The sequence below is a fragment of the Rutilus rutilus genome (assembly GCF_951802725.1).
Source record: "Rutilus rutilus genome assembly, chromosome: 22".
Lineage (NCBI taxonomy): Eukaryota > Metazoa > Chordata > Actinopteri > Cypriniformes > Leuciscidae > Rutilus > Rutilus rutilus.
Window position 1 is genome coordinate 32057882 of NC_140227.1, and position 23904 is coordinate 32081785.

Consider the following 23904-nt stretch of genomic DNA (forward strand, 5'->3'; position numbering starts at 1 on the left):
ATCGTCGAGAAGTTCGAATCATTTTGGCGAATCGGTTCTTTTGAACAGTTTTTTTTTTTTTTGTTAATAAACAGCTCATTGCGTTCATCTGAATCATCAAAAAGAGCCGGTTCTAAAGAACGACTCATTCGCGAATCTGACACCCGTGTCTGAGGAAGCAGCTGCACCGGTGGTGTGTGTCCGTGTTGTGTTTTCAGCTGTCGCACGCGCGCGCGCGCGTGTGTGTATTAGTGTGTGTGAGTGTGTGTGTTTGTTTCACCGATGGAGTCGAAGAGTGTGGCGTACGGAGCCTCTCTCGCAGGAGCGGGATTCGATCTCATTAAATTCATCAAACAGCCTCAAACTATCATACGACTCCTCAGCTGGGTGAGTGACATGTGTCACCTTCAACTCATTGCGGTCAATAATTTGGGTGTATAAATCATTGAGTCTTTCGTGAGTTTGCAGCACTTTTTTATTTACTGCTTTAATGATTTTTAACTTATAGGCATCTAATTTTTATTGCAAGTTTTAATAGTATAAAAGTATGATAGTGCTACTTAGTACTGGAAGAGCTCATTGGCCCTATCTATAAGAGCTGCTTTTGAAGTCGTTTTACTATTGATAAACTATGCACATGTCGAAATGAACTGAATCAACATTGAATGTGAATCCCAGTTAACAAAAATGTTTCCCATTAAGTTATGATGAAAATGTTATTTCTGAATCTTCTCTAAAAACTTGCTGTTTTTTTTTTTTTAAATGTTTTGAGAATGAAACATTGTATCATTCTTCAGACATTGTGGGAATGTTACATTTGAATGTTCTCTGAACGTTCTAAAACAAGTTACTTTTAAAAAACGACATTAAACATTAACATAAAAATAATAATAATTGAAGCCCCAAAAAGTGCATCCATCCATCATAACAGTAATCCATACGACTCCAGGGGTTAATAAAGGCCTTCTGAAGTGAGGAAAAATAGCAATATTTATAACTTTATAAACTATAATCACTGGCTTTTATGATGGTTGGATGCACTTTTTTGGGGCTTCAAAAATCTCATGCAACATTCACTCCCTTTATAAAGCTGGGAATCTGTTTAATATAACTCTGATTGTGTTTGGCTGAAAGAAGGAAGTCATATACATCTATTATGTCTTAAAGTTGATTAAATTATGGGATAATTCTCATTTTTGGGTGAATTAACCCTTTAATGCCTTAATTGTGTTGTTCAGGAACATGATCAACTTTCCAGCGAAGGGACTTTCCATAGACGCTGTGAAATGAGAGCAAAGAGTCAGTAAGAGCTGATACATATCTCGTCCTGTGTGTGTGTGTGTGTGACTGCATCAGATGACCTTGTCGACCACGTCTTGATTGACTCAGTGTAATTTGTTTACTAGTGTCACACATTTGCACACCAGCAGTGTGATTGAGTCGGACTCTCTCTAGTCGCCTGAACGTTCAGGTCAGTAGTGAGTGAGTTGTGATGGTGTGTATCGTGTGATAGCACACACCAGTACAGAATGTCCCCCGTCCCAGCGCTGACATGTAAACACAGCAGATGGCAGGTAACACGAGAACCGGGTGACGTTTGTGTTTCTGCACTGCAGGGATTATAAAGTTTGGTTTGTGTCTCGTCTGTGGCTTTCATGAGCCTGATCTCTTGTGGGACACATTTGCATCGACTGCGACCTGCTTTCTTTCAGTGTTTCCATCAGAGGCGGAAAATCACTTATTACAACTACTCTCATTACTGTATTTGAGTACATTTTCAGTTTTTTTTTCAGTATAATTAAATTGTGGTGATTTTACTTGAATTTAATCAAATAAACTATTCATTTTTTCACCAAAAGTACAAAGAAGACTTCAGGCATTAACAGACAGGTCTGACTAGTTTCAAATACCAATCAAAACTTCCAGTTCAGTTTGTGGGTGGGGTGATAATGGGTTAAACCAAGCTTAATAATAGTGTGTTAACCCCCGGATTCGTTATATTACAGTAGTCAACATTTGAAGTGGATCAAAAAATTTCATCGAAGTTGTCCTAAGACAAGAACGGGTATTGTTCAAAATTCATGCATAACTTTGATGAAAAGGTTTTGATCCTCTTCAAATGTTGACTACTGCATTTATATTCTAATAATATAATGGGTTATCAGTGATTTTGGTGAGGTTTGAACAACAACATACACACAAACAATGACAGTAATAATCTCAGGTACTGATTATGTGCTTTATTTAATGTTAAGAGTGTCTATTCTGAGTTTGAATATCATTTATAGCCGTACTGAAAGTGACAATTCACATCAAACCTTGAAATTAAACAATTTATTTTTAATAATGTTAAAATTGTGTAATATTTATGAACTTGATTATGTACTAATCTATTTTGTTGCGAGTGCAGTGCGCTTGCAGAGAGACTCCGCCCACACGCTCTTCTGATTGGCTGTGAGTTTAGATTGATTTGGTTGCGAGTGCAGTGCGCTTGCAGAGAGACTCCACCCACACGCTCTTCTGATTGGCTGTGAGTTTTGATTGATTTGGTTGCGAGTGCAGTGCGCTTGCAGAGAGACTCCGCCCACACTCTCTTCTGATTGGCTGTGAGTTTTGATTGTTTTGGTTGCGAGTGCAGTGCGCTTGCAGAGAGACTCCGCCCACACGCTCTTCTGATTGGCTGTAAGTTTTGATTGTTTTGGTTGCGAGTGCAGTGCGCTTGCAGAGAGACTCCGCCCACACTCTCTTCTGATTGGCTGTAAGTTTTGATTGTTTTGGTTGCGAGTGCAGTGCGCTTGCAGAGAGACTCCGCCCACACACTCTTCTGATTGGCTGTGAGTTTTGATAGATTTTTTTCAGGGACAAATTGCTTATCTCAACATGTCAGCTCAGGACACAGTGTCACATTCAAAAAAGACAGAAATAACATTTGTATAACTTAATGGGAAAATGTTTTATAAGATATTTTTGTTAGTTTTGCTTTTATTTCTGCATTGTGGTTTGATCTTTGATGCAGGTTTTACTTCCCTTCATGCCAGGTGTTTTCCATTGTGGTGTTTGCCACAATAACCGCTGAAGGTTACGTGAACAGCCGGTATGAACGCGACGTGCAGTGTGTCTTCAACAGGAACGACGGAGTGTGTCGTTACGGTGTGGGAATCGGCGTCATCGCATTCCTGGCGTGTATAGCCTTCCTATTGGCCGATGCGCTCCTGCCTTCGATGAGCAGCGCTCAGGAGCGCAAGTACGTCGTGCTGGCAGATCTGGGCTTCTCAGGTGAGGCCGACTTCTGGGTTTCAATTTCACTTCTAAAAACTCTCCTATAGTCTCTCTCCTTCCCTTTCCCTCTGTACTGATAAAACATGGACAAAATGATTCCAGTTCGCATTGATACGCGGAAGCGACAAACAATTCTGTATTATTAGGTCAATTTGTAAAGAAAGACACGCCTGCACACATATATATTCAAACACTCATATTATAGACTAAACACGTGATACGCATATGCACACCGTCAGCGTTCTCACAGATTCACGTTTTTGAAGTTTACAGGAGATGATCACGTTTTTCACACTTTTTTAACACTTGCACATTGGATCCTGTTTCAGGGTGTGTGTTCTCGAGCTCCTAACACTGCTGTCGTGCGAATCAACGGCCAGAACACATTAAAAGTTAACATCTAATGATCTCTGCAACAGAAGTGAATCAATCAAAGCTAACTTTATCTGGACAATAACTTTATTCTAGATCTGCTGTAAAGCCTAAACACTCTCTGTTACTGTAATCTCCTGTTATCACTGTAAAGCTGCTGAGAAACATCTATATTGTGAAAGCGCTGTATAAATGAAGGAGACTCGACTTCATGTCTCCGCAGCTGGTTTCATCCAAAGTTGGGAATTTTTAAAGAAAATTTAATGATCTGTACTTTATTGATTTTCTTATTTGCAAACAATACAAGAAATGATATAAAAAATCATGAATACATAAATAAATAAAATAGTATGAAGTAAAAAACAAAACAACAACAACAAAGAAGTAAAAACAAAGTTGGGAATTTATGCTTCTGAGGGGAATTAAACCCAATTGTCCTGATCACACACTTTCAGAAACACCAAACCAACATTAGAGACGCTGCGACGTCATTGGTCGACTGGTTACTCCAGTTATCCAATCACAGCCGGCGCTGAGACAGTCACGTGAGGTTTGAGGGATTCATTCAGTTTCCGTCGTAGTTTATGTGCATGTCTTCTTATCAGATATAATAATAATCATGCGTTTTTTATGCACATCTTGCATTTCTTTTGATGCAATGTCCCAAAATGTGCACACAGTAGGTGGACGGAAACACAGGCCGTGAAGACCTCAGTGGTTGAGGAGGATTTCTGTGTCAGTGAACAGCGTTTGCATGTTTCTTCAGTGGCGGATCCGCTCTTCTGTTCCGCTTGTGGAAACTGTGGTGCCGTTTTTTTCCACTCGACCTGTTCTTGTAGCATCATCAGTTTTAGATGAACTGCCTCTGAACGTTCTGTACAAGTGAAACACGCTGTGGTTGTTTTCTGCATCGGCCTCTTCCTGTGTGAGTGCGTGGGGTGTCAAAAGTGTGTTTAAAAAATGTATACCAGGGTTATTAAGTTTATCTAAAACAAACCATTAAAAAACATTTTTGTTGGTAAAAGTCCTAATTTTCTCACACACACACACACACACACACACACACACACACACACACACACACACACACACACACACACACACACACACACACACACTAAGCTGTCGTTCAGTGGTTGAGCACAGACGAGCACTGAACACTATTGACCAGAACATGTCACCGCTGTCTTATAAAGACCTCAGGAACTGTGGACACTTGTGGAGAAGTTCAACATGATGATGAGATGATCAATGTAACTCCACAACAACTACACAAATGTCTCCACTAACATTCAGAAGCTCTTCCTGAGTCTCTCCGTAAGGCTGCACTCGCTACTGGTTACTCTGGGATTCTGGATGAGTGAGATTGGCCTGTTTTGTTATTGCCGGAGTTTCTGAAGCTTGAGTAAAGACTCCGCCCTCTTCTGAACGGAGGCGGAGCTAAAGCTCATTTGCATTTAAAGGGACACACACAAAAACGGCGTGTTTTTGCTCACACCCAAAAAGGGGCAAATTTGACAAGCTATAATAAATGATCTGGTATTTTGAGCTGAAATTTCACAGACACATCCTGGAGACACCAGAGATTTATATTACATCTTGTGTAATATGTCAGCTTTAAGGATGTGTAGACAGTGATTGTGAATGAAACATCACTTCCTCTGATCAGGTGCCTGGACTTTCCTGTGGTTTGTGTGTTTCTGTCTCACGGCCGATCAGTGGAAGAAGACCCTCGACACCAACGGCATCCCGACAGACGCTGTCCACGCCGTCATCGCCTTCTCCTTCTTCTCCCTCGCGTCCTGGGTGAGTGTGTGTGTGTGTGTGTGTGTGTGTGTGTGTGTGTACTTGTACAACTGTCTTTATGAGGACCAGTTTGAGTGTTAGCCCAGTGGAGTGAGGACATGTTGGCCGGTCCTCAGTGTCTGAGAGCCTTTAAAGGCCTGTTTGAGGGTCAAGACTTGGTTTTAGGGATAAGGTTATAATGAGGTCAAGGGTCGGTTTAGGGTCAGGGGTCGGGTTAGGCACTTGTTGTGATGGGTAAGGTTAGGGTAAGCGGCTAGAGATTGCATTGTGTCAATGAATGTCCTCATAAAGATAGATGTACTAGCATGTGTGTGTGTGTGTTGTTCTGGTGTGTGTGTGTGTGTTGTTCTGGTGTGTGTGTGTGTGTTGTTCTGGTGTGTGTGTTGTTCTTGTGTGTGTGTGTGTGTGTGATCCAGCCGTCTGAATGAACTGAGGATGAATGAGGAAATCAAGTCATGAGAAACCTTGACCTCTGGTGCTCTTCGTTTGTTGAATGTTTTTATTTTTTTATTTCAATGAAATGAATGTACTATATTTTATTTTGATAATGTTTTTATTTCATATTTTGTATTTTTAGGGGGTTTTATGATACTACATTATATATACGCTGTATTTATAGTCCATTTATTCTCTTTATGAGCACAGACCTGAAAATTACATTTCCATCTTAAACTGTGGTAAATCTAGAACGCTTTAGAGCGACAGACTGAAGTTTGATCTCTGGGCAGATTATTGCTGAAGTGAAAAAAAGTTTAAAAATATGAACTTAAAAAAAAACTATTTTCAATTTTTATATGAAATCAATATTTTCAAAATCACGTTTTATTCTAAAACTGCAAGAAAATCAAAGCCATAAATCTAAACAAGTTGTGTTCCAAATCTGAACCTAATACCTCAATAAATGAGTGTTCAGTGAGATGTTGTTCGGCTGCAGTACCAAACGCTTCCACTAGAGGAAACTCGTCTCCCGCTCATTTCCAATGCGCTAACTTCTGACCGCGAGGAGCTCAAGTGTGACTGTTGTTTTCAGGACCATTAAACCTTTTCGAATCATGTTCAAGATTTTTTGTGTGTTCTCGTAGCAAGTGCCAAAACCTTTACCAAGTTTCGTACCATTAAAATTTTCAGTCAAAAATGACCGAAGAGCACGAGAGGGTAAAAAAAAAAAAGAAAGCATAAATGCACAATTTATTTTTGGTTGACTATAATTCATGTTGTTTCTTGTTTGGGCCAAAAAAATCTATTAAATACTCATATAAATGTTTTTATTTTATTTTATATTTTCTTTATTTTTTATTTATTATTCATGTCTATGATTTTTTTTTAAAAATAAATGTAATTTTTTTTTTAAATGACGGAAGAGGGTTAAACGTTCATGAAATCCCACGTGCAGCTGTTGATTGACAGTCGAATCTCTCGTCCTCAGGGTGCGCTGACTTACTTCGCTCTGGTGAGGTTTCGTCAGGGTGTTGGAGACGTGAGCCAGAGTTACGCCGGTCCGCCCACTGACTTCACTTCCCCTTATGCTCCGTCCACCGACATCACTTCCCCTTATGCTCCGTCCACTGACATCACTTCACCTTATGCTCCGCCCACTTACCCGTCCTTCCAGAACACCGGGCCAGACGTTTACCAGCAGCCGCCATTCACCCCGAACCCCGACCCGTCCGACCAGAACCGGTACCAGCCGCCCGTCTACTGACAAGCCCCGCCCACAGGCCAACGAAACAGGACACCCGGGTCACGTGACGCCGCGGATGTGGGAGGAGCCTCGGCTGGGGGCCAATAGGAGTCTGACTGTGCTTTTACAACGTGGCCATAAATGTGTATATAGTGATTTCTTCTGTAGACGAGTTGAGATTTGCACTGATGAGCTGGAATAAAGTGAAGCCGATCTGTCGCTCACTCCTGGAATCACAGCAGTGTTTTTGTGTTTTGTTAATGAGTGGGAATGTGGCGGAACAGAAAGAGCTTTTTATCAGTGTGTGAAGAGCTGTTACATCAGAACATGTGATTCACGGGAGACGGATTGAAAATTCACGTGAGATGCTTTTATTTGCTTCCAGATCTGATTCAGTGTGAGAAACTGATTCTCTGGTTTTGAGTGTCTGGATCCTCAGAAACACACTGTGATGCTGGTTTTATCTGTTCGGACTGGGTTTCTGCTGGTCTGGTTCTCTGGTGGAAGTTTGTTTCTGCCACGGAATAAAAAAATCTCACATTTCGGACTTTTTTTCTCAGAATTACGAGTTATAAAATTCAAGATATACTCTAGTGTTCAAAGGTTTGGGGTCAGTGAGAGACTCTTCTGCTCACCAAGGCTGCCTTTATTTGATAAAAACTAATAAAGTGAAATATTATTCCAGTGTAAATCATCTGTTCTCTATATATAGCAAAGTGTAATTTATTCCTGTGATCAAAGCTGAATGTTCAGCATCATTACTCCAGTCTTCAGTGTCACATGATCCTTCACAAATCACTCTAATATGAGGATTTGATGATCAAGAAACATTTATGATTATCAATATTATTTTTTGTGGAAACAGTGATACATTTTAAGATTCTTTGACTGGAAAGTAATTTTTCTGAAAAATAATCTTTTGTAATAAAAAACATGTCTTTACTGTCACTAATGCATCCTAGATGAAAAAAAGTATCAATTTCTAAACAAAATCATTAAAAAAAAAAAACTTTAGTGTTAACTCTGTTCAGAGAAAATAAAATGTAGCTCAGAATTGAGCTTTCTAATTAGTTTTATGCCATAACAGAAACAAGCTTCTATGATATACAGTAACATTGATATTTTTGTTTTTGAATAATTTTTTGTTTTGTGGTTTGCATGCAGTTCACATTTTCAATGCTTAAAGGTTTCAGCATTTACATGTTGTATATTTCCAGGTTACAGGTCTGTTTTCTCTGAATAACCAGATATTTATTTCTATTGCACCTAAAACAAAAAGAAACACTGGTGTGTATTTCTAAATTAAAACAACCGAGTCTTTGAGAAATGTCATTTTTATTTACGTGCATCTGTTGAATTAAAACGAACTTCTCATGTAATTCCTAATGAGCAGAAAATGTTTAATGTGAAAAAACAAACACAATTTTAATCGTAATAAAACATCACTTCCATGGCAGTGTTTCAGGATGTCAGCTGGTCTTGTTAAACAAATTTAAATAGTTTAAGATTATTTATATTAAAATACATTCAAAAGATACAAACAATATTCTGCTGGATCCTAAACAAAGAGTTCAAGTTATTTACAGAAATCAACAGCAAAATGGCCATCACACACACACACACACACACACACACACACACACACACACGCTAAAGTCTCGCTGCAGTGACAGCTGTTGTTCTCAGAGGTGAAGGGAAGAGAAGAGTTTGCGTGGAATGTTTTGATCCAGGGGTTTTCCTGACGTCACATGATGTGGAGGAGTCTCGTCTCGCATCGGGTCTCGGTTCTCTTTACTCTTCATCAGATCTCCGTAACACATCCGACACACAGCGTGGTATTTATCAGACCCGCCGATCACCTCCACCTGAGGAACAGGGACAAAGAGGGATGTCACATCGTAAAACGGCAACAATCTGTATCATGGATAGTTCACCCAGTTTTCAGAGTTTTAGTGTCAGCACTACATTAAACTATTTTATGTGTGTGTGTGTGTAAGACTTCAGATGCAAAAGCCTCTACGTGCCATCTGAAATTTTCTTCTAAAATGAGCATTTTTTATCAAGCTCGTATATTTATGTTCAGTAATTTCACTTTAATTTCACTTTAGTGGCCAACATTATTTTTAATAAATTTAGTCAGTGACAGAGTTCAAGCATATTCATCTACAGTAATTTTGTTTTCATCTTCAGAATCATGAATATTGTTATTCTGGCATCTCTATTGTCCTGTGCTTTGGGTTTCAGCAGCAAGTTCAAAACTATTCATTTACACATACCAAATTTAGCATTTTAATTAACAGTAAAAATAAAGTATCGCAATATCGCATCGTGAGTTCAGCATCGCAAGTTCAGCATTGCGAGGTCAGTATCGTGAGTTCGGTATCGCGAGTTCAGCATCATTCTTCAGTATCGCGAGTTCAGCATCGTTCGGTATCGTGAGTTCAGCATCGTTCGGTATCGTGAGTTCAGCATCGTTCGGTATCGTGAGTTCAGTATCATGAGTTCAGCATCGTTCGGTATCGCGAGTTCAGCATCGTTCGGTATCGTGAGTTCAGCATCATTCAGTATCGCGAGTTCAGTCTCGTGAGTTCAGCATCATTCAGTATCGTGAGTTCGGTATCGCGAGTTCAGCATCGTTCGGTATCGTGAGTTCAGCATCATTCAGTATCGTGAGTTCGGTATCGCGAGTTCAGCATCGTTCGGTATCGTGAGTTCAGCATCATTCAGTATCGTGAGTTCGGTATCGCGAGTTCAGCATCGTTCGGTATCGTGAGTTCAGCATCATTCAGTATCGTGAGTTCGGTATCGCGAGTTCAGCATCGTTCGGTATCGTGAGTTCAGTATCATGAGTTCAGCATCGTTCGGTATCGCGAGTTCAGCATCGTTCGGTATCGTGAGTTCAGCATCATTCAGTATCGCGAGTTCAGTCTCGTGAGTTCAGCATCATTCAGTATCATTCAGTATCGTGAGTTCGGTATCGCGAGTTCAGCATCGTTCGGTATCGTGAGTTCAGCATCATTCAGTATCGTGAGTTCGGTATCGCGAGTTCAGCATCATTCGGTATCGCGAGTTCGGTATCGCGAGTTCAGCATCGTTCAGTATCGTGAGTTCGGTATCGCGAGTTCAGCATCGTTCGGTATCGCGAGTTCAGTCTCGTGAGTTCAGCATCATTCAGTATCGTGAGTTCAGCATCATTCAGTATCGTGAGTTCGGTATCGCGAGTTCAGCATCGTTCGGTATCGCGAGTTCAGTCTCGTGAGTTCAGCATCGTTCGGTATCGTGAGTTCAGCATCGTTCGGTATCGTGAGTTCAGCATCGTTCGGTATCGCGAGTTCAGTCTCGTGAGTTCAGCATCGTTCGGTATCGTGAGTTCAGCATCGTTCGGTATCGTGAGTTCAGCATCGTTCGGTATCGTGAGTTCGGTATCGCGAGTTCAGCATCGTTCGGTATCGTGAGTTCAGCATCATTCAGTATCGTGAGTTCGGTATCGCGAGTTCAGCATCGTTCGGTATCGCGAGTTCAGTCTCGTGAGTTCAGCATCGTTCGGTATCGTGAGTTCAGCATCGTTCGGTATCGCGAGTTCAGCATCGTTCGGTATCGCGAGTTCAGTCTCGTGAGTTCAGCATCGTTCGGTATCGTGAGTTCAGCATCGTTCGGTATCGTGAGTTCAGCATCGTTCGGTATCGTGAGTTCGGTATCGCGAGTTCAGCATCGTTCGGTATCGTGAGTTCAGCATCATTCAGTATCGTGAGTTCGGTATCGCGAGTTCAGCATCATTCGGTATCGCGAGTTCGGTATCGCGAGTTCAGCATCGTTCAGTATCGTGAGTTCGGTATCGCGAGTTCAGCATCGTTCGGTATCGCGAGTTCAGTCTCGTGAGTTCAGCATCATTCAGTCTCGTGAGTTCAGCATCATTCAGTATCGTGAGTTCGGTATCGCGAGTTCAGCATCGTTCAGTATCGTGAGTTCGGTATCGCGAGTTCAGCATCGTTCGGTATCGCGAGTTCAGTCTCGTGAGTTCAGCATCATTCAGTATCGTGAGTTCAGCATCATTCAGTATCGTGAGTTCGGTATCGCGAGTTCAGCATCGTTCAGTATCGTGAGTTCGGTATCGCGAGTTCAGCATCGTTCGGTATCGCGAGTTCAGTCTCGTGAGTTCAGCATCATTCAGTATCGTGAGTTCAGCATCATTCAGTATCGTGAGTTCAGTATCGTGAGTTCAGCATCATTCAGTATCGTGAGTTCGGTATCGCGAGTTCAGCATCGTTCGGTATCGCGAGTTCAGTCTCGTGAGTTCAGCATCGTTCGGTATCGTGAGTTCAGTCTCGTGAGTTCAGCATCGTTCAGTATCGCGAGTTCGGTATCGCGAGTTCAGCATCGTTCGGTATCGCGAGTTCAGTATCGTGAGTTCAGTATCATTCAGTATCGCGAGTTCAGCATCATTCGGTATCGCGAGTTCAGTCTCGTGAGTTCAGCATCGCGATATGTATTGAATCGTGACATGAGGGCATCGTTACACCACTAGAAACAAAGCAAAAGAGGCGGTGAGATCTCAGATCTTCTGACAGTAAAAAGTGTTCAGTTCACTTTACTTCATTTTAAGGCAACGGGTTTACTCAATTTTTTTTTGAACTGAGCACTTTGAAGATGTGACACTGATCGCTTCTGCTGTGAAAGTGTGTGTGTTCTTCCTCACCTCCTTCTCAGAGCCCAGTCTCTTGGTGTAAGCGGCCTCTTTAAAGCACTGCATGCACACAGCGTTCAGCTTCACCACACTCTCCGCCAGAGGAACCAGGTTCAGGATATTCCCGAAGGGCTGCCAGACACAAGGGTCAAAGGTCATCAACATCGCTCAGAGAATACAATATATGTAAAATGATAAAATGTAGATATTAATAAATATAACAAAATACACACACACCTTTCTCTGGAAGGTTCCATCAAGCGCTGCTACTATGATGGTTTTTCCCATGTTGGCCATTTCTTCACAGAACTCGACGGTGTCTGGAAACTACAAAACCCACAGATCTGAGTTACTGAAGAACACATGATGAAGCAGAGCGAGACTGAGACGCAATAATGAGTGACACGTACAAACTGTCCTTCATCGATGCCGATCACACACGCCTGGAGAGCCAGAGACCGAACATCACCCAGAAGACTAGCCGGAACAGCATCCATCATACTCCTGCACACACACACACACCAGTTACACACACGCCTGGAGAGCCAGAGACCGAACATCACACAGAAGAGAGAAGACTAGCAGGAACAGCATCCATCATACTCCTGCACACACACACCACTTCTTACATGTCATGAGTGGCCATCCCCGTCTGAGAATAGCGAGTGTCTTTGGCGTATTTGATGAGCAAACAGGAATACTGAGCGACCTGGAACCTCCTCACACGCCTCATCAGCTCCGTGCTGGACACACACACACACACACACACACACACACACACACACACACATTAATACTTCAACTCACACAACACCTTTTAATACATCAGCAGTTTCATTGTTTGAACAAAACTTAATGCATCAGAAGAAAGTCACACTAGAGTCTCAAAGACCCTGATATAAAGAGTGCATTTCATCGTTTGTGTTTATTGTGAGTGTTTTAGTCATTTTCCAACAATTAACCGCAAACAATGACACTTTCCTCATAACAATAACTTGCTTTTGATTATAAACAGAGCTTGTGACGTCAGGAACAGCTAAACTTAGAAAACTAGGATAGTATTTACATAAACAACACGAGGATCAGTGAACGACACACACACACACACACACACACACACACACACACACACACACACACACACACACACACACACACACACAGTTTTCGCGTTATAATCGTGTTGGCTTTGTTACATTGTAAATTTGGCGCCATTCCGCTGAACCTAAACATAGTTTGCCAGAGTTTAACCGTCATAATTCATATCATTTCATGCATGTAGTGATTATTTCATTTATTCGCTCTCACCTTTTTCCTGAGAACATCGGGCCGAAAATAATCTGAGAAGATGACAGAGATATTGAGGTCATTAATATTTACATTTACAAAAGCTTCAAATCCACACACAAAAAACCGTTACAACAGTTACACGGTCACACACCTGGATCTGTCCTGTTGTCTTCCGCGGGGAATTGGGTAAAATCTTCGCTACATTCAAACAATCCATGTCTTTTGACTTCGTTTCTTCTGTTTTGTGGTTATCTCGACACACAGTGCGACTCACAGCAGGATTTGAACGTCCCACCACCGTTTTGTCGTTTTATAGTTCCTGAAGCGTCACGTTCTTCAGGACCAATCACGATCGAGGGCGTGCGCATCCGTGACCAGATCTACAAATCAGAATGAGCGCTGATGAGCTCCTGTGATTTGATTGGTCGCCGCCCATCTAGCGTGTTTATGAATAACTGACGTCACAGCGTGGGAAGTTCCTCGGCATCAGGAAGCGTTCAGGCGGGAATGTCAAGCGCTTTAAAAATAAAGAAAAAGGAATAAAGAGTGCATTAAGTTGGTACAAAACAGATTTTTTGCTGTCTAAATTTTACGTTTAATACCCACCAATCCAGTACTACTATGTGCCAAATTACGGTTGAATGAGTGAAGCGTCAGGGCGTCACACACATGACTTCCACATTGTGACTTTTGCAAACTATGATTTGAAAGCATTTAATTATTGACTGTGTGTCAATAACAGATAAAGACTCGATGTTCCTTCACTTGTGCTGCAGTTTCAAAGGTCTAGACCAGCAGAAGAGATCATCATGAGCGACTGGAGGAAAATGAGCACAGATGTAAGTGGTTTTTGTGTCAAATCAAAGATTGTTTATCAAATACAGTAATAAGCAGTGATGGTTGATTGTAAATGAGTCCATAAACTACTGAAAATTCATTCTGGCATTTATAAGAGATTAATAACCATATAATATATGTTGTCAAGTCGATTAAGTCGATGTTTGTAAATGTGTGTGTGTCTACATATATACAGTACCAGTCAAAAGTTTGGAAACACTACTATTTTTAATGCTTTTGCAAGAAGTCTCTTATGCTCATCAAGCCTGCAGTTAAAAAAAAAACTAAAAAAACAGTAATATTATGAAATATTATTACAATTTAAAATAATGGTTCTCTTTTTTAATATATTTTAAAATGTAATTTATTTTTGTGATGCAAAGCTGAATTTTCATCAGCAAGTACTCCAGTCTTTGGTGTCTTATGATCCTTCAGAAATCATTCTAATATGCTGATTTGATACTCAGTTATTATCAGTGATGGAAACAGTTGTGCTGTTTAATATATATTTTTGGAATACTTTTTTCAGGATTCATTGATGAGTAAAACGTTAACAGCATTTATTCATAAAAACAGCATTTATTCAAAATAAAAACATTTCTAACAATATAAATCGTTACCATCACCTTTTATCAATTTAACGCATTCTTGTTGAATTAAAGTACTAATTTCTTTAAAAAAAAAAAGTTATTGTTCCCAAACTTTTGAACGGTAGTGTATATTGTTACAAAAGATTTCTATTCTAAATAAATACAGTTCTTTTAAACTTTTTATTCATCAAATAATCCTGAAAAAAGTATCTCAGGTTATAAAAAAAATATTAAGCAGCACAACTGTTTCCAACATCGATCATAAATCATCATATTAGAATGATTTCTGAAGGATCATAAGACACCAAAGACTGGAGTACTTGCTGATGAAAATTCAGCTTTGCATCACAAAAATAAATTACATTTTAAAGTATATTAAAAAAGAGAACCATTATTTTAAATTGTAATAATATTTCATAATATTACTGTTTTTTTTTTTTTAACTGCAGGCTTGATGAGCATAAGAGACTTCTTTCAAAAGCATTAAAAATAGTAATGTTTCCAAACTTTTGACTGGTACTATATATATATATATATATATATATATATATATATATATATATATATATATAACACACACACACATACATATGCAAGTATATACAAACTTGGATGAAATGTTAGATGCTATTTTGAAGCACTAGTAATTATAAAGTATTACGTTTGATCACAAGCACTTGTGAAACGTCCTATCTGTGATCTAAAAACTGCTTATACATAATTATTACATAAAAAATCGAAATTATGACATTAAAAAGTCATAATTGTGACATTAAAAAAATTAAATGATAGAATGATAATTTCGACATAATTTTGACTTTTTGTCATTTCAACTTTTGTCACAATTTAGAAACTTTATGTCATATATATGACTTAGTATATTATTATTTGAACTTTTTATGTCATAGAAAAGTTATTTTTAATGTGGCAGAAATGGGCTTCCGTAGGGTATTATGTGCAATTTATACTTTTTTTTCCCCATTAGTATATGAAACTGTATGCAACAGTAAACGTTTCAAACATTACCTCACTACACTAGGACCGTTTAATTCAGCCAGTTATCATCTGAGAAATAAATATGACTATTTTTGCATTTTTAATTCTATAAAAATCGTAACTTTTAGTTGCCCAATAAAAAATAGTCAAGAAAGATGTGGAACAATCACAACTGATTACTCGAGATTAATTTATTACGCTGGAAATGGTCGAGTGCATTGCATTATGAGTTAAATATAAATACAGAATAGATCATCCTGGTATTCCATACGGAAATTCACATATTGTGCACTGCATGCTTGTTTTTTGGGGATCACAGGGGATACATGAATCACACACACACAATAGGATAAGAAACTCGAGGTAGAGCAAGGAAATAAAGTACATTTTCAAACAAGATACAGTAAGAGATGGTCTACTAAAATAATTGATTCATAAGATATTTAAAGCAATAGAAATTAAACATACAATACATGAATAAAAACAAATATACTTAACATGAAAATGCTTATGTTAAAAAATGAATGTGAAAATGTTATCCATGTTTCAGTATTTACGAGAGCAATGCTATGGCTAGTGTGCGTTGTAATGACAGTGTCCTGCCAGCAGGAGTCGCTGCGCGCGCACGAGTCTGTTCATCTGTGAGCTCGCGCTTCAGTACTCACTCAGTCACGTGTGTTCGGGTCGCTGCGCGCGCACGAGTCTGTTTATCTGCGAGCTCGCGCTTCAGTACTCAGTCAGTCACGTGTTTTCCTCAGGAGCTCGAGCGTCAGTACTCGCCGAGTCGCTGGTCACTCAGGATGTCCGCGGATGACGTCATCAGAGCCCACGTGGCCGCTTTAAAATCAGGTGAGCGCGTAACCTGTGTGTGTGTGTGTGTGTGTGTGTGTGTGTGTATGTGTGTATGTGTGTGTGGGTGTGGAAGGAGGAAGATTTTACTTAATTTCATTCATGAAACACAGGGAAATACCTCATCTTCATCTAAATACACCACAGATGCTCCTCCGGCGGGAAGAGCTTTGAGGACGTGACCTACATCTGTGACATGAGCGACAGGACTGTTCACATGCGTTTTGGTCCATTAATACTGAATGTGTGTGTGTGTGTGTGTTCTGCAGGCACAGAGAAAGCTCGAGCTGTCACTCAGACTTTGATTGACGTGCCTTACGGTGAAGGTGACAGAGAGAAACTGGATGTTTACCTTCCCATCAGCTCCAGTCCAGGTGTGCTACAGTTACTGTAATCAGTCTAGAATTACATAACAAACGTTTTTTTATTTTTATTAATATTTTAAATTAGCTTTTTATTTTTATTTTGTCATGTTTATTTTAGTTTAAAGTCCCCCTGTAGTCAATTAATGTATCCCTTTAAACTCATCTTTGATCACCAAAATGACATATTTGTCCTTGATATATAAGGTCTTCATGTCTTAAAATATCTTGAGTGTAACTCGACACCCTCGCCTCATTTAGGATTCGCGGTTCTATGAATATGCAAATGAGCCCCGCCTCCACTCACTCACTCAGCTCAGAGACAGTCTTCGGTTCACTGCAGTTTTAAGGAGAAAACTTGATTTTCAACACAGGGGGACTTTAATTTTTAATTGCTATTTAGGTTAAGTTTTCATTTATTTCATTAATTATTTCATTTAGCCTATTTATTTAGTGCTTCAGCATATACTTATTTCAGTTTATTGCCAAGGCAACATTTCTTATTATCTTTTGATTTATTTATTTTTTTAAATAATATTAATTTGATTTCAGCTATAAACGGTTTTAATAGTTTTAGTTAACGATAATAACCCTAATAATAATCATCACAAATTTGAATGTGTTTAGGTAGTTTGGTTTGTTTTTAGAAAATAGTATTTGCATTGTTGGTTTGTTATTCTAAGCTGTTATTAATGAGAACTGTATTATATGTCAGTTTCAGATCATACTCTACACCAAAGAGTGCATCTCATGTTTACTTTCAGAAACAAATGTTATATTTTGCACATTAGCACATTTAAAAAGCAAATCCAGTTTTTTTAGTAGCATCATTTTAATGGCAATTAACTGCATTTAAATTTTAAATACTGTTACCGTAAAATATGTAATAAAATTGTATTTTAGTACTGTATACTACTCAACAATATACATATATTATATAGTATATAGTAAAAAATATATATATATATATATAAGAGAGAGAGAGAGATGAGCTTTATTTTGTTTGTGTTTTTGGGTGAAATGTGTTCAGGACGTTTCTAGATGTTTCTGTTGTGTGATTGACTCGTTTAGGCCTTTAATGTCTGTCTGCTGTTGAATGTGTGTTTTCTCTCATCATCAGGTTATTATTAATGTGTTTCAGATCTCCCGCTGGTGATTTACTTTCATGGAGGATACTGGCAGTTCCTCAGGTCTGATCCCTCGCTCGCTCTCTTGTTTCCGTGACCAGGGACATTTACATGTGATTTCCAAATCAAATACCAGCGTCAGAGCCGTACATCTGTGAGCATGTGACCCTGAGCTGATTATTGTTGTGTAGGAAAATAATCAGCATGAATGTGTGCGTCTGTTGCTAGCGTTAACTAGAAGTAAAACCCATCGTTAAATCATAATCATTTTTAAATATGCAACAAACGTCAAGCTCTCATTACGTCAATACTTTCTGTAAGAATAATGAATGAAACAACCTAGACATGCATTAAAACTTAATCAGGCCAATAAGAGACTATTTTCTAAAACTTTTTCAAAAACCATATAGATGCTGTTCATGGATTCGCAGAGATCATTTCCCCCTACTGGCGAACCATCGAATTTTTCGAAACGACGTCGTAACGTGACTTTGGCAGTTTTATACGCCGAATCACTGGTTCAAAACAAATGGTTCGCAAAAGTTCGATGCAGCCTTAGATAGTGATAGCTGAACGCCATCGTGTACACATAAATCTCTGACCCATCGTCTAATTTCTGTCGCTCTACATACGTCATCTGGTATAACTGAAGCGATTGGCTATGAGCTACGTACAGGCGCATTTGATTGACATTCGTATCGCCCAATAAACGGCTCTGGGCATTCGTAAACCACGCCTCAAATACGAGAAAATGAACATGTGGTTCCCAGACCACGTCTCAATGAGACTAGGTCTGACGTTAGCCAGGCTACATTTTAATTTCAATTCCACTTAAAAATAAACATAGACTGATATAAAAAATGTAATTTTAAGTACTAAAAGAACAAAAAATGAAAAACTTTTTTTAAATTACAAAAAATTAAGCTAAAATTAAAATAAAAAAGGAAAATATAAATGTAAAATAGCTCTAAATATGAATAAGTAGTGATATTAGCACAGTTCTGGTCTGTTCCGGGTGAAATCATGTGACTTTAGCAGTTTGATACGTGCTCCGAATCAAAGGTTTCGAAAGCGGCGACACTAATTGTGACATTTGGAATTTAAATGCACTCCAGTCTTTTTATTTAAATTCCAAAAAAGCCATATTTTTTTTGTTACTTAAAAATAAATGATGATTGAAATAAAACATGTAACTTGAAGTGCTAAAATAACAAAAGTGTGTGTATATATATATATATATATGCAAAAGCCTCTAAGATGCAAAAGCCTCAAAGTAAGAAATGTCCTTCTAGAATGATAATTTTTATAAAGCTTGTATATTTAAGTTCAGTAATTTCACTTAAATTACAATTAATAGGTAATTTGCATTGCCATTTAAGTGAAATTATTTAACTTAAATATACGAGCTTGATAAAAATGATCATTCTAGAAGGAAATTTCTGATGGCACTTAGAGGCTTAATTTAAATGTAAAAAAAAAAAAAAAATATTACTAAAACTTAAAGCTTTAAATAAATTTAAAAATCTAATTTTCTAATTTTTTTAAATTACTATAACTTAAGCTTAAATTAAAATGAAAAATGAAAATATAAATGTAAATAATTCTGAATATGAATAAGCCCCATACTGGTATATCAGTGGTATTAACTGTGGTTCTGGTGTGTCCCGGGTCCCAGTAAGGACGAGTCCGGGTTCCTGGCCCCCCCGCTGGTCCAGAAGGGTGTGGTCGTGGTCGCCGTGGGTTACAGCACCGCTCCTGCAGGTACGACTGGGCATGAGCTCACCTTGAGCCGCAGAGGATCATGGGAAACGGATGCGTTTTGTATCAGTGCGTCCCAGTTCGCATACTATCCGTCCTAAATGGTATCCGGAAATAGAATCAGTACGTCCCAAATCGTAGTATGTTGAAATGAGTGTTCCAAAGAGACCCGGATGGTCCACTATTTCCCGTCAGAATCCGAAGTGCAGATCCGTGAACACGCTAACGGCTAATATTACCCACAACCCATCGCGAGCTGGACGAGGATTCGATTAGAACTACAAACACGGATAAAAAGTGTTAAAAAACTACAGACATGGAGGACGCGTGAGTCCGGTGGTTATGTAGAGCGGATTAGATCAAGGGGGTTGAGTGATTAGTTATCAGTATCTAACCTGACGAGAAATGTATTTATTCAATGTTGTCCACATTATATTTCATCTGCAGAAGCACTTTGAACTTTTGTAAAGAAACGTTTCGCCATTAACTTTTAAATGCATCATTATATTCAAATTGCGAACACATGAGGAGAGTCTCCGCACGAAAGAGCCACGACTGCAGATCAACGTGCGACAGTTAAATTAGATTGAATGGAGGATTTTAACTGTGAAAGATGATTGACAGGTCAGTTTAAGCACGTAACTAAGCAACAGAGCTGTCCGTCAAAGATGACGAAGTAGTTTGTCTCAAAAGCTTTTGCTACACACTCAAAAGTATGTACTTTTTCTCCACAAAAACGCAGCATGTGTGTGTGTGTGTGTGTAGGGAACATGGATCTGATGGTGTCTCAGGTGCGCAGGAGCGTGGCGGCGGTGATCCAGCAGTATTCGCACATCAGGTGTGTTCATGCATCAGGTAGAGAGGTGGCTGATGGGAAGCCTGTGCTCATGCTGTTCTCTGTGCTTCTCAGCGGGCTTTACCTGTGTGGCCATTCTGCCGGAGCACACCTGGCCGCCATGGTCCTGTCCACCGATTGGTCCGAATACGACGTTTCCCCGCAGATCAAAGGTGTGGATATTAAACACTGCAGCCCTTATTATCCCTGACATATGGAACATATTTGCCAAATGGAACAGTTTATTTACCCTTTAGACAAAATATATATAGAAAGAAATAAGTTTGCATGTGTATTTTTTTTGTTGAGTTTCATATTTGATCCATCAGGCTTTTATGGCTCATATAGTGTCATATAGTGAGAATATGAAGACAAAAACAGCTCAATTTTCACACAAAAAGTGATAATTCTGATGCTTAAAATGCATATAATAATATGTCTTAGTAAGATGATATGATCATAGTTTATGATCAAAGCTGTAGTTTTAAAACATATAATGGAATGCAAATACAATGATAATTGAGTGATGAGTTGATAAGAGTCTAAACTCTCGATCAGACACAGAAGCACTGGAGGAGATTGAGTGAGAATATCATGTTGATCATATAGAGGTGTGCATCAAATATAATACAGTAGTTTTAAATGGTTAAAAGTTGTAAAGTGTGTTTGTGCATCTTTCTTTCCACATTAGTTTGATATTTACTCATCGAATGCAATCATATTCAGACTTAAGTGCGTTTTCAGTGTGTTTTGGAGGCTTTTCTGCTCTTCTATTCGCTCTCAGGTGCTTTCCTGGTCAGTGGCGTCTACGACCTGCAGCCGATTCTGTCCACATACGTGAACGAGCCGCTGAAGATGAACGAGTGAGTGTCTCTTTTCATGCAAGGCCTTTGAACACACAACCATAAGATGCTGCTGTTTAGTTTAGGGCTGTCAAAATAAGTTGCAAACAACTTTTCTCCAGTGTTGTGACGCATTTCCCAGTGAAAGGGAATATTGAACGCCATTCCAGACCGGAAGTAACGTTTCAGATTTTGATTAAAGATTACCACGCCAAACTATTTTTTTCTGTGTATTAACTTGCACGGATTAATTGTTCACCGCAAGACTAGTAATATGCGCTAACAAAGTAAATAGGGTCAATTTTGATTTCATGTCGACTTTAAATATTTGCAAAATTCAAATTATATTCGAATTCTAAAGGCAATACTTGTTAATGATTAATGAGGAAAAGTACTGTAATGTCTCCTGTGTCCACAAGAGGGCGCAAGCCAGAGGAATAAGCCAATATAAACCAAATCAAGCATCTTTTATTGAAATGAAATCACTTTCACTTTTGAAAGAATTGTTCTTAAATAAAATATATTTGTACATATTACAGCGTAATGAACTACATGAACACACAACAGCAAACTGGCATTCAGAAACACTCACTTCTACTCTCTACATCTACAGATCATCACACACACCAGACGCTCAGCTTGATCTGAGCGAGTGCTGAGCGCTTTCTGTTTTCAACACACTCACACACACACACACACACACACACACACACTCTCTCTCTCTCACATTCACACACACACACTCACATACACACACTCACACGCACGCTGAGCGCTTTCTGTTGACAGTGTTTCCAGGGTTTCTGCATTTGAATGTGCCGTTTTTTTTTATTTAATTTAATTTAAATTTTTTATTCGACGAATTTTCGAAATTCTGATGTTTATGTGAACCGTTTCCCTAAACCCCAGTGAATCCCGTGGTGGTGACTTTGTTTCAGGGAAGTGGCGTTAAGGAACAGCCCGAGTCACTTCCTGTCGCAGCTCAAAGTCTCGTCTACTTCCTGTGACATCGTCGTCGCTGTGGCGCAGAACGACTCGCCCGAGTTTCGCAAGCAGTCGGAGGAATATTTCAAAGTAACGACATTTACTTCCACACATTATTATTCATTACTTCACTGAGCTCAGTGTTTCTGCCTTAAATTATTACATTGTTTAAATTAATACATTTTTAGCTAACTGTGATTTTGTAAATGTACATTTCTGAAATGCATAACTTCCTCTGATGTCAGATCACTGTAAACTGTAATGTGGACTCATGCACTTTCAGTAAAGCTGCTTTGAGATGATGATGTGCTGTGAAAAGCACGTGAAGATGTGGATTTGCAGGATGTGTTTTGAAGTCTGCATGTTGGAGAAGATGAAGTGTTTTTGATCCTCTAGGCTCTGGAATCTGCCGGTCTTACGGTCTCTTTTGAAGACGTCCCCAACACTGATCATTTCAGCATCATAGAGCAGCTCGTGGATGAGCACTACCGCCTCACACAGGTTTAATATCATTTGTCTTTGTTTTTAGCCTGAGAAAAGTTGCAATTGCAATTTAAAATGCTATTTTTATACTTAATATTTATTACTGATCGGCATTTCTTCTTATCTCCTGAAGCTCCTGCTAAAGATGATGGGGAAAAGTTGACGATTGTCCAATTACCCAGAATGCATTGCATTGCTGTGAGTTGACCTCAACACAACCTCACTCTTTGTCCAATCAGACACTAGTATTAACAGTTTTCATCATCAGTTGTGTGTGTGTGTGTGTGTCGGTACATTCAGAGCTGTGTAACATTTCCTTTAATATGATTATGTTTTTAAATGTATTTCGAACCATTTAATGATTTCATTTGACATGCAGATGTGATGCAGATGATATCAGTTGTTGATCATACAAAGTCACAGATTAATATAACAGTTATTTGGCATTAAGTGATTGCACTGGAAATGGCTCTGTCACTGTTTATTTGGTTTTAAAAGTTGTATTCTGTGAATTGGTGCTGGAAAAACAGGTTTAAACCAGCTTTGACCTGGTCAGACCAGTTTGGTTTCAGTGGTATTTTAGGCTTTTGGTCATCTAGCCTCACCTGGCTGGTTTAAACGTGTTTATCAAGGTGACTGTATGTGGATATGGTGTTAGTGTGTGTGATTTGAGGCATTTCAGTTCAATAAAAAGCTGATATGAACACCGTTCTTGTGATTTAATGTTTCTGTAGTAGTTTGCTCGTGTCACAGGCCGGTCCGGCAGATAATGGAGATATTGTCCATAAAAACAACACCGTCTCTGTATTAGAGGAGCGCGTCTCAAGAGGAGTTCAAACACAAGGCAAGCTCATTGTACACTTATAATATTCTTCGCATTTAAAGTCAGTTTTATTACATTAGATATAAATCTAAATGCACTTCATTAAAACAGAACTCGTAATTTTGAAGGATTTGCTCATGAATATTAATCAGAATACGATGACGTTGGTTGCCAATCTTCCGGACTTATAACGTATGCTGTTTAAATAATAAAGTAAAAGAGGTTACATTTAAAATTGTGCATGGTATATATCCAGCTAAAAGTGTGTTAGAGAGATTTAATTTAGATATTGATTATTCGTGTGATTTTTGTTCAATAGAAAAATAA

At 39.0% G+C, this 23904-nt stretch overlaps 3 protein-coding genes across 5 annotated transcripts; 2 read left to right on the plus strand and 1 right to left on the minus strand.

Annotated features, from left to right (window-relative positions):
• The first annotated feature begins 124 nt into the window (after positions 1–124).
• syngr2b (synaptogyrin 2b) lies at positions 125–8573 on the plus strand. The gene is made up of 4 exons (XM_084395804.1): positions 125–366; positions 3018–3255; positions 5300–5436; positions 6863–8573. Exons 1-4 carry the CDS (start codon positions 262–264, stop codon positions 7136–7138), a joined length of 756 nt encoding a protein of 251 aa, XP_084251930.1. The 5' UTR covers positions 125–261; the 3' UTR covers positions 7139–8573.
• Positions 8434–13396, minus strand: tk1 (thymidine kinase 1, soluble). The gene is made up of 7 exons (XM_084395805.1): positions 13243–13396; positions 13110–13141; positions 12431–12544; positions 12212–12305; positions 12039–12128; positions 11814–11933; positions 8434–8982 (listed from the first exon to the last, which is right to left on the minus strand). Exons 1-7 carry the CDS (start codon positions 13306–13308, stop codon positions 8800–8802), a joined length of 699 nt encoding a protein of 232 aa, XP_084251931.1. The 5' UTR covers positions 13309–13396; the 3' UTR covers positions 8434–8799.
• A 160-nt stretch (positions 13397–13556) lies between these two features.
• On the plus strand, positions 13557–23464 carry afmid (arylformamidase). Of its 3 annotated transcripts, none has more exons than XM_084394788.1 (12): positions 13557–13650; positions 13868–13930; positions 16273–16363; positions 16633–16737; positions 17867–17915; positions 19528–19613; positions 20376–20448; positions 20521–20618; positions 21230–21308; positions 22226–22361; positions 22668–22772; positions 22888–23464. In XM_084394788.1, exons 2-12 carry the CDS (start codon positions 13901–13903, stop codon positions 22915–22917), a joined length of 882 nt encoding a protein of 293 aa, XP_084250914.1. In that variant the 5' UTR covers positions 13557–13650; positions 13868–13900; the 3' UTR covers positions 22918–23464. The 3 variants fall into 3 exon arrangements, with proteins under 3 accessions (XP_084250914.1, XP_084250913.1, XP_084250912.1); XM_084394787.1 differs by having other exon boundaries at positions 13570–13650; positions 13834–13930; XM_084394786.1 differs by lacking the exon at positions 13557–13650 and having other exon boundaries at positions 13752–13930.
• The last annotated feature ends 440 nt before the right edge of the window (positions 23465–23904 follow it).